Raw genomic sequence first — 13,829 nt, 5'->3', positions numbered from 1 at the left:
GTTCAAATCCTTTGAATCATTTGGTACTTGGACTAGAATAAATCATTTGAAAAAATTGAATTAAATTAGGTATACCTAGTATTTTACTAAACTGTTGAGTTAAATAATGATTTAGGTATAAAATTCGATTTCCGAGTACCGAGTTTTTGAATGAAATCTTCAACTTACGCTCGTACACATGTAATCCAGAGGTGTCGAACTTTTGCACAAACCTTTTAAACCGTTTTCAATTACGATCGTTTCTCTACACTACACCTTTTAGGTACTCATATTTTCAACATTTTACGTGATTTACACTCTTGGGCTACTTTCATCTGTTTATCCTAATCATCTAACAAACATTTATTCGTGTACTTTTTCGCCAACAAGCACCAACTCTGCACGACCTCCTAACCATATTGGTGAATCTTTTTCTTCCGTTCCTTCGAAGCTATCCATTCCTTTACGAACATATCATACTGACGCTGGCTTTTGCAAACGATAATCAATGATTTTGGCCGACATCCGATTTCCTTCAGCTGTGCCATACGCTTTTTCGTGGTCTGCAAACTATGCATCAGGATGCGTGGGTTTAGCGCAATATCATTTGGTTTGTAGTCCAGCTCATCTAGCAGATAGTCAATCACTTTTTTCACCTTTGTAATGCGCACATTCCGGACTGACGGAGTTTTTATGATGATCGAATTGGCTACCTCACGATCGAACCCTAGCCGCTTACAGAAATACTCGACAATTGTTTCATTCTCGCCAAGCAAAGCACCGCTATCCTTCGTCAGCTGTAACGATTTCTCTAGAACAACGTCCGGACACCGGACCATCCATGGCATCAGCTTCTTGCCGCGCACTTCTTTCGCCCGAGCGATGCGCTCGGCCACTACACCAGGAGAATACTTGAACGCCCACAGATCCGCTAAAATATCTTCCCGGTTCATGTGCTCCAGAAATAGCTTCAGGTTGGCGAGAAAGCTATCCTTCGGTACGCGAAACATGAACGTCCGGCGTGCAAATTGTTCCGCCACTTCGCTCGGTTTAAATCCGATATTTTCGGAGAAGTAATATATTCGGTTCGTGTTGATTGAACCGAGCTGCTCGTTGTTCAGATTGTTTACAATCTTCTTCAGCTGATATGTCTTCAGCACGCACAACGGTATAACGTCGTTTAAATTCCTCAAACACTGCAACGTCCCTAGTGTGTTTATCTTTTGCTGAAGATCTTCCCGCTTTGTCATTAATATGGTCGCCTGTTTTGTAATCGTCTCGGCCAGCACTCCCTTATCCAGCAGGAATTCAATATTATCGACTAAGTAGACTGAACCATTGCACTTTTCATATATCTCTCGACTTGTTTCCTCCGAACAACCGAGCAGTGACTCCACACGCTTAAGAACGTACGTTTCAAACCATGTGCTTGTTACGCTATCTTTAAACACCGGCTGCCTACCTTTCTCGATGACTGCCTCAAACGATTTGCCGAGAGCAATGTCTGGTACGCGCACCATCCATGGTTTAATCTTTTCCAATGGGGAATTTTCTAACGCTTGCAACCGTTCTTTTATCGAAGCTGGTGCGTAGGCTAACACCGATAGGTGTCGCATAACATGGGCAGGTTCGAAGTGCTCCAGACAAATGTTTAAATTGGATATGAATTTGTCCAGTGTGATACGATACACGCGTATGTTGGTGGCGAAGAATTTGATCACCATAGGAACTTCAGTGCCGGTTCGTTCACTGATATAATTGATGCGATTTCCACCAGGTATCGTCTCTTGCTTCGCCACATCAACCATACGCTGGATAGATTTGAGGGAGGCTTTCAGGAAAGGTGAAAGCATTTTGCAATCCTCCACCGCAGGAAGCTCTTGTAATAATTTCAATTTCGTAGCAAGCTCGCCTGAAAATAAGAAAGGAAATCAGCAAGTGTAAGTATTCATAACCTTTGATTTTGTTTCGTACCTGTAGGGGTCGAAAGTACACGCGGATTTTCGTAAATAAACTTATCCTCAATGCCATTCGCTCGCAGTAACTCGATGTTATCTGTAAGTAGCTTTGGTGCAAAGATACGCAACGCCTTTCTGTTTGCTTTGTACAATTTTTCCGTCTGCTCGTGACTACAGTTTAGCAGACTTTTGAGACGCAAAAGTAGCTCCTCCTTTCTCCATAATGCCGTCGCTGCCGAGATCGAATCGTCGAGCAGTGGCAGATCATCTTTGTTGGCATCTTCCGTACGAAATGCGTGACGCAAAAGCCCGCCATCAATCGCACCGATGTAGAAGTTTCTTGTAGCAAATACAATGTATGTCTTCGGTACAAATTGAAGCCACTTGAGCATCTTCTACTTTGCATCAAAGCATTAAACTAGCTTAAAAGTAGCACTTCTTTAGATATCACGTTGCGAACAAAAAGGGTGTTTGATAACCAACCGGTGTGTTCAGAATTGTCAAAAAATTTGCGTTATAAACAATCCCCTCTGTGCCTATCTCCACTAGGCAACAAATTGAACGAGCGACGCAATTTTTCACTGAAACTTTAAAAGCTTGGCATTCATTTTTGGAAAAACTAGAATATCGACTGAGTTTCAACGAAATTTTGAATGTTTTACCTATTCAATTTAATGAAAGAACTACAATCCTTTACGAAAGCTTTGTTGTGGATCTTTGACGGCGCATAAACTTTGAGTGACGTTTCTAGTATTGACACTTTGCCAGCAAATCACTTTTTCTTGTTCGATGTAAACAACCGCAAACATTCAATTATATTTAGTTTAAATTTGCTAATTGTAGCCGCAAAAATGATGAAACTGAGCGCATTTATAGAAGAGAGTGATATCGCAACCGCAGAGGGTATAGAAGAAGTATGTCAACGAATAATGGATAAAGAGGTATGTGCTAAACATGTCGTGTGAGGGTCGATCAACAAACCTATGAACGATCACACAAATAACCAATGCTTCATGGGTTTACAGCAACAAATCGATACCCGTTTGGAGGATATCCTTTCGCAACAGTGTCAACTGGAGGCTAAAATGCGTAACATAGGAGTAGCGTTGAGTGGACTAAACGTGGTGTCGGAAAAGAGCCGACAGCTTTCTGAAATGATCAATCATACGGCCACACTTGCCGAAAGTGTAAGTGCCAAAGTGAGAAGATTGGATGAAGCAAGGGTATGTGTAAAATGAAATGAAAAGATACGCCATCAAGTTTGTGTAACACTACATAAAAATCCCTTTCGGCATTGCAGAGTCGCGTTTCGGAATGTCAGCAACGAGTACATGATCTAATTGATCTTCAACTCTGCAGCCAGGGCGTAATGAGTGCGATTCGTGAGGAAGACTTCGAGCAAGGAGCCGGACACGTTAATCGCTTCCTGTCGATGGACAAAACGCTACTTCAGAAGACGGCGGACGATGTAAGCGGTTCAATAACGTCGGTCAGCCAAGCGGTATCGACGCTAGAGCAGGCAACTGTGCAAATCCAGCAAATGGTGAACCAAAAATTCGACGAAGCGGTTAAACGAGATGATCTTGCATCGTTAGAACGGTTTTTCAAAATATTCCCCCTGCTCGGTATGCACGATGAAGGGTTGGAAAAGTTCATGACCTACATCTGTGGTAAGCTGCAAATTAAAGCGGGCAAAGAGCTGCGTTCTTCGATGGATATTGCAAAAGCGGAAAAGCGTACAGCCGTTGCATACGCCGACACACTGACGATTCTGTTGGAAAATATCGCTCGTATTATCGAAGTCAATCAGGCAATCATTGAGAGTTGCTATGGACCCGGACGATTGGTGCAAATTTGTCGCATACTGCAACGGGAGTGTGACGACGAGGTGACCAAATGTGTACAGGAATTCAATCGTAACCGACAGACGGGAAGGAGAATTGCGCAGATAAATGATTACATAAAAAATGCAGGTGGTAATTTAACCATGGGTCACTACCGAAAACCATCCGGTGGTGGGTCGATGGACAAACTGAACGCAAAAGATATCGACAGTTTGATAGGAGAAATCACGATCATGCATTCGAGAGCAGAATTGTACGTAAAGTTCATCAAACGGAGGTGTGCCGTAAGTTGTCGCTGTGCTACCATTACCGTACTTCATTTACTAATGTGATCATTTGTATGTATCTCGTTTAAGAATGATTTGGAGAAAAGCTCCCTTTCTGCTGATGTAAAGCAAGAACGGCTAACCGAACTACAAGCGCTGTTAGCAAAGTCACGCCTTAATACACAAATGCAGGAACTGCTCAGCACTTATTTGCTGTTCGAACGTTATTTTATGGAGGAAAGTGTTCTAAAGGCGATCGGACTGGATAAGCTAGAGGAAGGCCAACAGTGTTCCAGCATGCTGGATGATGTTTTCTTCATTGTACGCAAATGCATTCGTCGCTCGAATGGTACACAATCACTCGATGGGGTATGCGCAGTGATAAACAATGCGGCCAGCTGCCTAGAGGAAGATTATCTGAAAGCCCTCAAAGCGCCCCTAAAAGCGGGATATCCTACCGGTTACATTGATTTAGCGCAGGCGTACAATGCATTCCAAAGTTCCATCCAACAGGGTCGCTTACAAACGAGCGATTCGGATCAGGCACGCGGGCGATTCGTCGCTGCTCTCAATAACGCCGATATGTCGACAGAGTTCATCGAAACACTGTGGAAGATGATGACTGAAGAAACCGAAATCACATTCCCAACGATGAGTACGCGGGAGAAGGAAAAGTTGGACAGTTGTTTGGGTGGTTTAAAATCTGTTGCAGATTCGCTGAAAGCGCTAGTTGATTTCGGTTTCCAGCAGCTTCGATCATCCGCTATCAAACCCCGGCTGCATCCATGGGTCGATCAGTTTTTAACCCACAACCACAACCTTACGGAAGAGGAACTGGCCACGTACGAGGCAAGTGAAACATTTGTGCAGTTTCTAATCGTACAGATTGATGGGCTGCTGAATTCATTCAAGGTGGCGCTAACGCCTCGCAATTACGATGCGCTTGTTAGTATCGTGACGACGGAAATAACGGCCCGCATGGAACGGGCTATTAAGAAAACGACCTTCAATCGGTTGGGAGGGCTGGTGCTCGATCAGGAAATTCGTGCCCTTGCCTCCTTCCTGACCGGTGCAACTTCCTGGTCGGTTAGGGATAAACTAGCAAAACTGCTGCAAATGGGAACGATACTGAATCTGGAGAGTGTGTCCGAGTTGCCAGAGTATTGGGAATCGTCGTCCGCCAGCTGGCGTTTGACGGCGAACGAAGCCCGTTCGATTTTGGCACTGAGGTGAGCATTGCTTTTAATTAAACTAGTCCATATCCAACGGAACTGTATTACAGTATTCTTCCGTTCTCTTTTGCTCACTCCGCAGGATCGACTTTAAAATGGAGGACATCAAAAAGATTAAATTGTAACCATTAATAAAATACTAGCAACCAATGCGCATATTATATTCTTGATATTTAGAGCGAAATTTTCTCCTTTACAAATGCGTTGCTTGTGTTGAAGTAGATGTACAGTACGGCCGCTGATATTCGAGCTTGCGAATCTAAACGCTGTACGTCATGAGCCCACTCTACTTTACCCCAGTGGCCCTGCTGAAATTCCTCCTCCAGCCGTGCGAGCTGGACAGCCTTCTCGATCGGAATGTATCGATCGACACAGGCCATAGTGAGTATGATTGATTTTATCGTGTCCACAGCAAATACAAACCCGTGCAGGGCAGCAGTATTGTAAGATGAAAAATAACGACTCAGATTCATTGCCATGCCTGGTTCAAACGTTGGTACAACGAGGGAATCTGTGGAGGCTAGATTAATTTCGTACCGTTTGTTGCACCACTCCACAATCGGAGTCCATTCTTGAATTTGTATCTTCTTCAGTTCCAGCTCATCCTGAAAGGAAAAACAAGCGAAGCTATGTAAATTATACCAAAAATAACTGATCAATGAGTACGGTTAACTATACGTACACTCGAGTGGAACAAAACAGTATCGGTATTGATGTAATTTACCAAATAGTTTACCATATCGTGTTTCTGCAGACTGTTTGGGTTATCAATCACTGTACTGCTTAGCGCTGTCTACATTTAGTATGAGTAAAAGTCTCTTTTAGATAAATATTCTGGTACTAAATAAAATGTTGTATTCCCTACCAGATGCATTGAAGATCGGTCAATCACTTCCTTCTGTGCGTCCCACTCCGTAGCGATCGCTATGGCAAGCGGTTCACTTTCTACGTAAAACGGTAATCCTCTCGGTGTTTTCAGCTTACGACTATCGAGCGTAATTTCGTACCGACCGTTGCTCGAAACAACACCCGTGTTCTTGTAGAATCTTTTCGGCGGAGCAGCTGGAATATTTCATGACGTTAATGTAGCAATCAATGTTACGTTGGACAATAGCTTAATACGTACCATAATGTCTTATGCTTATTTGAAGTGACGAACGTTGGATTCTTGCAAGATTGGAAAGACATGAACGCAGCATTTTATTTCTCAATTCTGATGCAAAATGCAACTTACATAAATATATGCAATGCTGCTCAAATTACAACGGCATGGTTTGTATGTTACGAAAATGAATGCAAAGCAAACTGACTAAACTGACAACTCATGTGACAGGTACGTGATATTGGCCCTATTTTACCACCAAATAGGTACGGTCGTTTTTCGAAGAAATATTAATTTCTTCTCCAAAGTTCTACAACTTACCAACCAATAATACCTAATACATTTTTAAACAGAAAAATACGAGTTCTCAAGATGGCTATAAAAATAATTCATAAATATCAACGTTGTTTGGTGCGTGAGCGTTTCCCTCACAAACTACGAGTATGACAACAGACAGTTTGTTTTGTTTCCGCGCGTTTAATTTGCCATTCGCCGAAGCAGCTTGGCAGACAATTCGGTGCGGTTAGTTTCGCCACATTTGAACCATATCAGCATATATTAATGAACACAGTGCGTGTGAAATCTTTTCAGCTTGTTATCTTGCTTTTATTCGCGCTAAAGTTATTTTGTGCCATTCCCTCCATGTGCCATGATGTCCCAGTACAGGAATTTCAACCCAAACAGATGCAACGTATGCTTCCAGAATTCTCCCACCGAGCCAAACGAGAAAAACAAACCGAAGTTCTGCGCGAAGTGCAAACTCATAAAATATTGCGGCAAGGATCATCAGAGAATAGACTTACCTATTCATCGAAAGTTTTGTTCTGCCGTACATTCGGTGCTTACGAAAAGTAATACCGATCATATACTGCGCTGCGCTGAACCATTTCTTGAAACGCCTTTTCACGCCGAACCAGAGAATAAGCTCATTCTCATGAATCACATCAACTGTTGCAGTTTGTTGTTATCGAAAATTTTAAACCGTCCCCTGTATAATCATGAGCAGCTGCTGATCAACTTTGCTTCTTTATGCAACGTCTGTATGGAGTACCAATCGCAAAAGCTTTTCCTCTGTGAAGAATGCCAACAGGTAGCTTATTGTAGCAAGGAACACCAACAAAGCGACCGAGACAATCATTCCAAGTGGTGCGATGGACTGCGTATCAACTTTTATTATGATGGTAAGGCTGTTTGCGTTAAAATATTAAATTAAGCACTGCTACATCGTGACGTTCTTTCCCATTGCAGGTAGCCCGCTTCGCTTTCCTGAAATCATGTGCTCCGTGTTTTCTTTTGCCGATTGTGAAAAGTTTCACAGCCAATTTCCAAAGGATACGTTCGAGCTGGCAAGCGCAATGTTGCTGAAAGTAATCAAAACTTCCGACACACAACCGGTAAAAGAGCTGGCACAACAGATAGAAGACATAAAAATGGCAGGAATGTATTCATCGGTAGGTACAATTCTGTATATTCTACGCAAAGTTCATTTGTACGAGGAAATAGGAAACGAACTCAACCTGTTCGTGCTGGGTGCGGAAAAGGATCATTTGTTATTTAACACGGTTACTGAAGCGGCCATTTTCTCCTATTTGCCAAAGTTACGACGTCTTCGACTGTTCTTTATTGGGCCCAACCTAGATGAAGCGGAAAGTAGCGTTAAGCATTTTACAGAGAATCGCACGGTTGAGATCGAAAAGTACCGTTGCCTGTATCATGAATTACCCGAGAATTCAAACCTTCCCAAGCCACATCTCGCAATTGCTTTCAATTGCGGTTTTACCGAGTTTATCGGTACATCAAAACAGACTTGGGACAAAACAATTCGCAACATTCTAACCATTCCGAATCTTCCATTCGCTTTTACGTCATACACGCAAAGAGAATCCTTCGATGATGCTAGTATCGTAGAAAGTATTGCAAACAAAGTTAATGAAACAAACGGAGAAATCGTATATGTGGTTCGAAACGCAGTAAACCCATTCCGCCACCCGGTACCACTGCGCAATCCTAACCTGGATGATACAAATCACGTATTATATCACGAAAATGGATACCTTTCTGTTTGTGTGATGCACTAAGGATAATGTCGTTTACATTCTTTATATACACATGTTTTTCTTTTGTTTTGAATTACTTTATACACGCCATGAGAAAGCACAAATCTATATAGGAAAACGAAAACACAAACGATCTTGTAAGCGGAAGCTTACTGTTCCATTTCCTTTATACACTATGTACAACGGGATATTATCCCCTTTTTACGCATATATTTTATAAGACATATTGATGTACCTATTCACGAATTTATAAAACATCACTTCAATAAAGTACAACGATTAGGATAAAGTAAAGTACGCAACTTTCATGTCATGTTTATCATAGTCGATGATCGTATTTATTGTCATTCAGGTAAAACGGGATGGTAAACGTAAGTTAATGATAATTGTCCGGTTGAGTAAAAACAAAACAGACTGCCTTCTGATGGAAATCAGTTAGGTCTCCTAATACTGCTTCCCTTCAGCCTGGTAGATCACCGGGACCACCGTAGCTCAGCGTATCTTCAGATAAGTGCTTAGTTCACCTTCAGAAAATCGGACGTGTGCTTCACCCAGAAGACACCTCCATTGAGTGCGATCGTACAGTAGACACGTGCCTGCTCGCTCAGTCCCTTCGGTGCGATCCAGTTGAAGGTAATAGCGTTTGGTGGGTTTTCGATCTTCTTATGTGTAATGGCCGACTGCAAAGGGTAAAAAAACATTGAACGTACAATTAGAGCGTATGGTGATCATATTATCAGTATCAATTGATATCGAACTAGTCAAATGTAACATATGTTAATAATGGGCTGGTTGCTATACTCCCATGCTCTCCCAAGCCAGCAAAGTAAGTTGACAACTCATGTAACCAGTTACAACAACGAGCCCCTTTCGCGCCTAATTAATATCCATTAGATATCTCTCGCCTGGTTACGGTACACGATCACGATCATGTGGTTGTTGCAATTTTGCCACGACTCTACGTCGTTTCCGCCGTTAGAATGCAAACTGAACGACACTGACACCTCCGGATGGTGCAAACGCTCACACACTTACCGCTTTGGAATTGCCGCAGTCCAATTTCTGGATATAGTTGTTATTTGGTGGCACATCGAATGCACCAACCGGTGTCTCTCCTACGCGCGTCTGGCAGAGAAGTCCCTTGATCGTGTCCTTGGCGCTGTTACCTGGCGTTAGTAAGATGCAGGTGAAAGGATAAAGATTGGTGTGAGTATCATTTTGCATTGGTTCGTTTCTCATGTTTATTTGATTCCGATTGGCAACCAGTTTGTTTCCTTTTCCATACCCATACCTTGTACAGTGATCGTGACACCTTCACCCGCATTTATCTGCTTCTTCGAAAGGATGATCTGGTAAGGTGCAGCCGATTTCTGCGGGTCGGTGTGATGCTGCGGCACCATATCACCACAGGCACCGTTCGGGGCACCGGCAGAAAAGCTCAGTGCAGGAACGGCACAGAGGGCCACGGTCAGTAGAACACACGCGAAACGGTAAGCCATGTTGAGTGGTACAGCTGTAGGTAATGAACATATATATATTATGCAGTTATAGCGGCCGGTATATGGTAATTGTTGCTTATGGCGTGATTAATGTCATGAAAGTAGTAATTAAATGTATTTCAGAACGTTTTCGTTGGTGTGTTTCTAAACTAGAGGAATCGCCACTTTAGCATAGTCATTTCATACAATCATAAAATATCGGTTATTGAAGCTTTCCATAGCTTACGTTATTTTTTAATTATTTCATGCCCGTCTGAACAAAACTAATGTGTTTCATACTAGTGAGCAAATTACGCCATTAGTCACACACTTACATAGTAAAAGAAATAATAAACTTAATTTAGTAGAACCATGGATCGGCTTCTCGTTCAAGTAACGATCTAATAGCCAAATCATTAAACTGTGTAAGGTCGTATCGATCTTCTTTTACCATTGCAATCACAGCACATGTGCACTTGTCCGGTAACGCAATGTGAGTGAAGTTTTCTTTGCCACATCCATGCGGATATACCTTCGCCGGCCTTGTACGTATAGAGGAAGCTGATTATACATTGATTCATTTTGTTACCGCGTGATTTGATGTAGGTATCTATTGATCGTGTTATGGATAATATACGTTCTTCTGCCAATTCACCTCTCACTATCGTATCGACATTGCGGGAAATAAATGAAGCGGCAAGAAATAATCGAAAGTTACGTACTAAGGTGGGCTAGCCGTATCGTAGCCTCAAGTGCTTAACTTACCATATCAACACTATCTACACCCCTTTGGGGGCTGTGAACTTGTCAACCGGTTAAGTCGGTAATTATGTGGGACGTACAAATTAACATAATGGCGACGAAGTCAGCGGGTGGTACGGTCTGCAACTGGCCCGAACGGACGGCATCTCAACTGGTTGTGACTTTTGGGTCAATGCTGTTAAAGTCTGACTGCATAATAAAGCTTCAGAGCCGCGAAAGCATAGTGCGCGGTGGCTGGGTCATATTGTGCTGCTTTTTTAAAAGATTGACCCTCTACGGTCTTGAACATTTCCGTTCTCAGCACAGACGCCAATGCACAGCCTCATCAATTGAGAACTAGAAATCAATCAAATCCAGACCTAGCTACGCGTTTTTTTACACGATCGTTGTATATGTGTTTAAGATGGCGCCAGTCGGCAAGACGTAGCAATTTTGGAAGGCCTTGAAACGGGCTGTACTTGTAACGTTCGTTCTACGCACGGGTCATTCACCATTTCTGTGTACTGGGAGCTTGGGTATGCTGCCGAAGACAAATGATGGCTGAGTGCGAATATGCTAAGACCTGTGCTAAGAGCAAACACACAAAAAATCAACACAATCAAAACGGGCTCAAGTGAAACAGGTTTTGAGTTTTAGGCACGGACGAAACTGAGAGTTAAAAACGTTAATATAATTTTACTACGATCGTGATTACAGAGCCTGGAACTTGTCAGACATTTGAGCATATTGATGATGAATATGAAACGAACTTTCTGGAATGGACGCTTTTAAAAGCCAGTAACACGTCCTATGTACCATCCTTTCGTTCCAGTCCATCAACCGTTTGCAAAACTTGTCCATTCTCCTGTTTCCTCTTACACCAGCCATTAACTTAGACTTTGGCCATTTTGAATGTAAAATACATCCAGCTAGTTGCCACGTGTTGGAGATAACAGAAGAGCAAGGTTTCCTTTAACGTTTGCAGTGACACTGAAGAAGAAAGCTAACATTTTTATGGGCAGCATCCTTCAAAGCGGAAATCCTTCAAATTATGTATAACCTACCATGGGGACGCTGCCATACGAACAAAGCAAACATTGGCACCTTTGTCAACGATCGACAGGTCGGGCCTCCGTGCTATAAAGCCCTGTTCACACTCGTGTGTGTCCAAGAGTATTGGAAATAAAAAGATCACCTTCCAGATTGGTATAAACCTTTTTTTGTAGGATGTGGTACGAAGGTTAACTGCTTTGAATCTAATCTCCTGCTGTCAGACACTACTCTGCATAAACCTGTACAGTCATTGCCCGCAAATAAAATGGAGGTTCATTGCGTGGCTTTAGCCTTGTATGATCCTGCATTGGGGCTAGGAAGTAGATGCTTTTTGGTATTGATATTTTACAAGTTTAATGCAAATCGAATCCAAATACATTTCCTGAATTGTGAAGCTAATTTGATGAAGGACAATTTGTTATATTGTTGAGGGGAGCTAACAGTAGTAGATACAGTGCTGTTTGCCAATTTCGCTGCAATACAATATTCAAGAATGTTGTTGTGTAACGAAGCTTCTACTTATGTTCTCGAATTTAAAAGAAATACTACTCGTCCATCAGTGGAACTATCAATTTCCGCTTGTGAATCGACATTCTACCATTCTCGCCCCTAACCATAGGGGCTTGTTTCCTTCCGATGAATAGAGCGATAAGAGATTTACTCAGCATCTAGTCGAGCTTCGTTAGAAGTAAATCGTTGTAAGATCACGAATCACCGGTACGCAAATCCAGTTACAAGCGTACGATTATAGTTAGAACACAGTCAAATGCAACGATAGATCACATTGCAATGCAAAAAAAAAAACACATTTCGTAGCCAAGGAACATGTAACAGTCCCTCTAAAAAAAGGTTTGGAAAATGGTTTCCCTATCCTTGTACATATACACATCTACGCAAGTCGTTAGGTAAAGACATATGTTTTCGTACGGTTGCAAATAAAATGCCTCATTAACTACAACTGATCCGAGGCCACCGTATACCGCACTTCACTTTTCCATTGTCATCTTTCTAATTTGGGCGGAAGGTTTTTTACGCGACATTACACGCTCGATCTAAGTATGTTTCACTACAGTTCCACTAAGCTTCACTGAACCGCGTGTGTTTCTTCCGGCAGACTTACCTGGGTCGATGGATATCCGGTGTAATTAAAACTTTGGCGAAGGTGATCACAAAAACGCCACTGGACACTGTTTGAATTGATCCTCTCGAATCGAACTCAAAACGCTTATTGAAACGATTGCCCGTGCGTTTCGATGCTTTTGTTCGCAACCGACGGCAAACGCCCCTCCCCACGTAGACGTGCCTTGGTGTTTCTATGTGTTTGAGAAGCAAGATCGTTACCGGCCGAATCTGTTTTTTGTCTTGGCTAGCAGGGCACAGCATGTGAGACCGATTGTCACGACTCCCTCCAGATGCGTCTGACGTAATGGATATGCGTACGGGAGCTTTTTGCATCGCCGCACCAATGATGGATGCACCGATAAGGTAATTAGCCCGCTAGTCTCACCGCATACATCAACGGCTTTTTAACACCACTTAACTGTTTTGCCGTATTGAGTTTATCGATTGGACAGACTATGCATCAGAACTGCCTCTTATCGAAAGAAAGAGTGGGGCACGTGGAAAATGAGAAGAAATAATGCCAATGACGAATTTTTCGTTAAATATTTTATGTACAGAACATTAGATATGGCTAACCATGGGATTCGTCACATAATTTATAACAACCTTCTTTACAGCAACAGCAGGTAAAACAACCTTCTTTACAGCAACAGCAATATTCTCTTGTGTTTTAAATTCGAATTAAATTCGTTAAATATTAAAAAAAAATCAATCTAACATCAAAATAATCTACAACACAATTCAAACAAAATAGCACTTATTTTATTAGTAATTAGTTGCTGATCAACGTGCAATATAATTTAAATACTTACGTATTTGAATTCTTGTCATCTTTTAACATAAGTACTTTTCATTCCACCTCATTGGCAGCGAACAATACTACAGCTACGGCATGTGAGAGAGGCCGAAGAGAAAATTTACACTAAAACGACCGCTTTCCAGCTTCACCCAAAACATACTCATGAAATTAATTGATAGATAGCAGATTTAATAGTTG

General features: G+C 42.1%; 5 protein-coding genes across 6 annotated transcripts; 2 read left to right on the top strand and 3 right to left on the bottom strand.

The window, feature by feature from the left end:
• Nucleotides 1–29: 29 nt before the first annotated feature.
• Nucleotides 30–2,329, bottom strand: LOC125775021 (transcription termination factor, mitochondrial). The gene is made up of 2 exons (XM_049445401.1): nt 1,954–2,329; nt 30–1,891 (listed from the first exon to the last, which is right to left on the bottom strand). Exons 1-2 carry the CDS (start codon nt 2,327–2,329, stop codon nt 390–392), a joined length of 1,878 nt encoding a protein of 625 aa, XP_049301358.1. The 3' UTR covers nt 30–389.
• A 331-nt stretch (nt 2,330–2,660) lies between these two features.
• Nucleotides 2,661–5,440, top strand: LOC125762129 (conserved oligomeric Golgi complex subunit 4). Its single transcript, XM_049423925.1, has 5 exons — nt 2,661–2,878; nt 2,963–3,160; nt 3,238–4,065; nt 4,138–5,276; nt 5,362–5,440. The coding sequence occupies exons 1-5, from the start codon at nt 2,789–2,791 to the stop codon at nt 5,402–5,404; spliced, it is 2,298 nt and encodes a 765-aa protein (XP_049279882.1). The 5' UTR covers nt 2,661–2,788; the 3' UTR covers nt 5,405–5,440.
• LOC125762138 (ATP synthase mitochondrial F1 complex assembly factor 2) lies at nt 5,412–6,588 on the bottom strand. Its single transcript, XM_049423947.1, has 4 exons — nt 6,406–6,588; nt 6,145–6,341; nt 5,962–6,072; nt 5,412–5,884 (listed from the first exon to the last, which is right to left on the bottom strand). Exons 1-4 carry the CDS (start codon nt 6,476–6,478, stop codon nt 5,453–5,455), a joined length of 813 nt encoding a protein of 270 aa, XP_049279904.1. The 5' UTR covers nt 6,479–6,588; the 3' UTR covers nt 5,412–5,452.
• A 92-nt stretch (nt 6,589–6,680) lies between these two features.
• LOC125762135 (uncharacterized) lies at nt 6,681–8,740 on the top strand. Of its 2 annotated transcripts, none has more exons than XM_049423942.1 (3): nt 6,681–6,903; nt 6,973–7,562; nt 7,630–8,740. In XM_049423942.1, exons 2-3 carry the CDS (start codon nt 7,031–7,033, stop codon nt 8,457–8,459), a joined length of 1,362 nt encoding a protein of 453 aa, XP_049279899.1. In that variant the 5' UTR covers nt 6,681–6,903; nt 6,973–7,030; the 3' UTR covers nt 8,460–8,740. The 2 variants fall into 2 exon arrangements, with proteins under 2 accessions (XP_049279899.1, XP_049279900.1); XM_049423943.1 differs by having other exon boundaries at nt 6,953–7,562.
• Nucleotides 8,741–8,753: 13 nt separating this feature from the next.
• LOC125762140 (putative defense protein Hdd11-like) lies at nt 8,754–12,986 on the bottom strand. The gene is made up of 4 exons (XM_049423949.1): nt 12,831–12,986; nt 9,730–9,951; nt 9,474–9,604; nt 8,754–9,118 (listed from the first exon to the last, which is right to left on the bottom strand). The coding sequence occupies exons 2-4, from the start codon at nt 9,935–9,937 to the stop codon at nt 8,954–8,956; spliced, it is 504 nt and encodes a 167-aa protein (XP_049279906.1). The 5' UTR covers nt 9,938–9,951; nt 12,831–12,986; the 3' UTR covers nt 8,754–8,953.
• Nucleotides 12,987–13,829: the final 843 nt, after the last annotated feature.

Source organism: Anopheles funestus, chromosome 2RL, assembly GCF_943734845.2.
Source record: "Anopheles funestus chromosome 2RL, idAnoFuneDA-416_04, whole genome shotgun sequence".
NCBI classification, from domain to species: Eukaryota; Metazoa; Arthropoda; class Insecta; order Diptera; family Culicidae; genus Anopheles; species Anopheles funestus.
The sequence above is the reverse complement of the archived record's forward strand: the minus strand, read 5'-3'. Positions and strand labels throughout refer to the sequence as shown.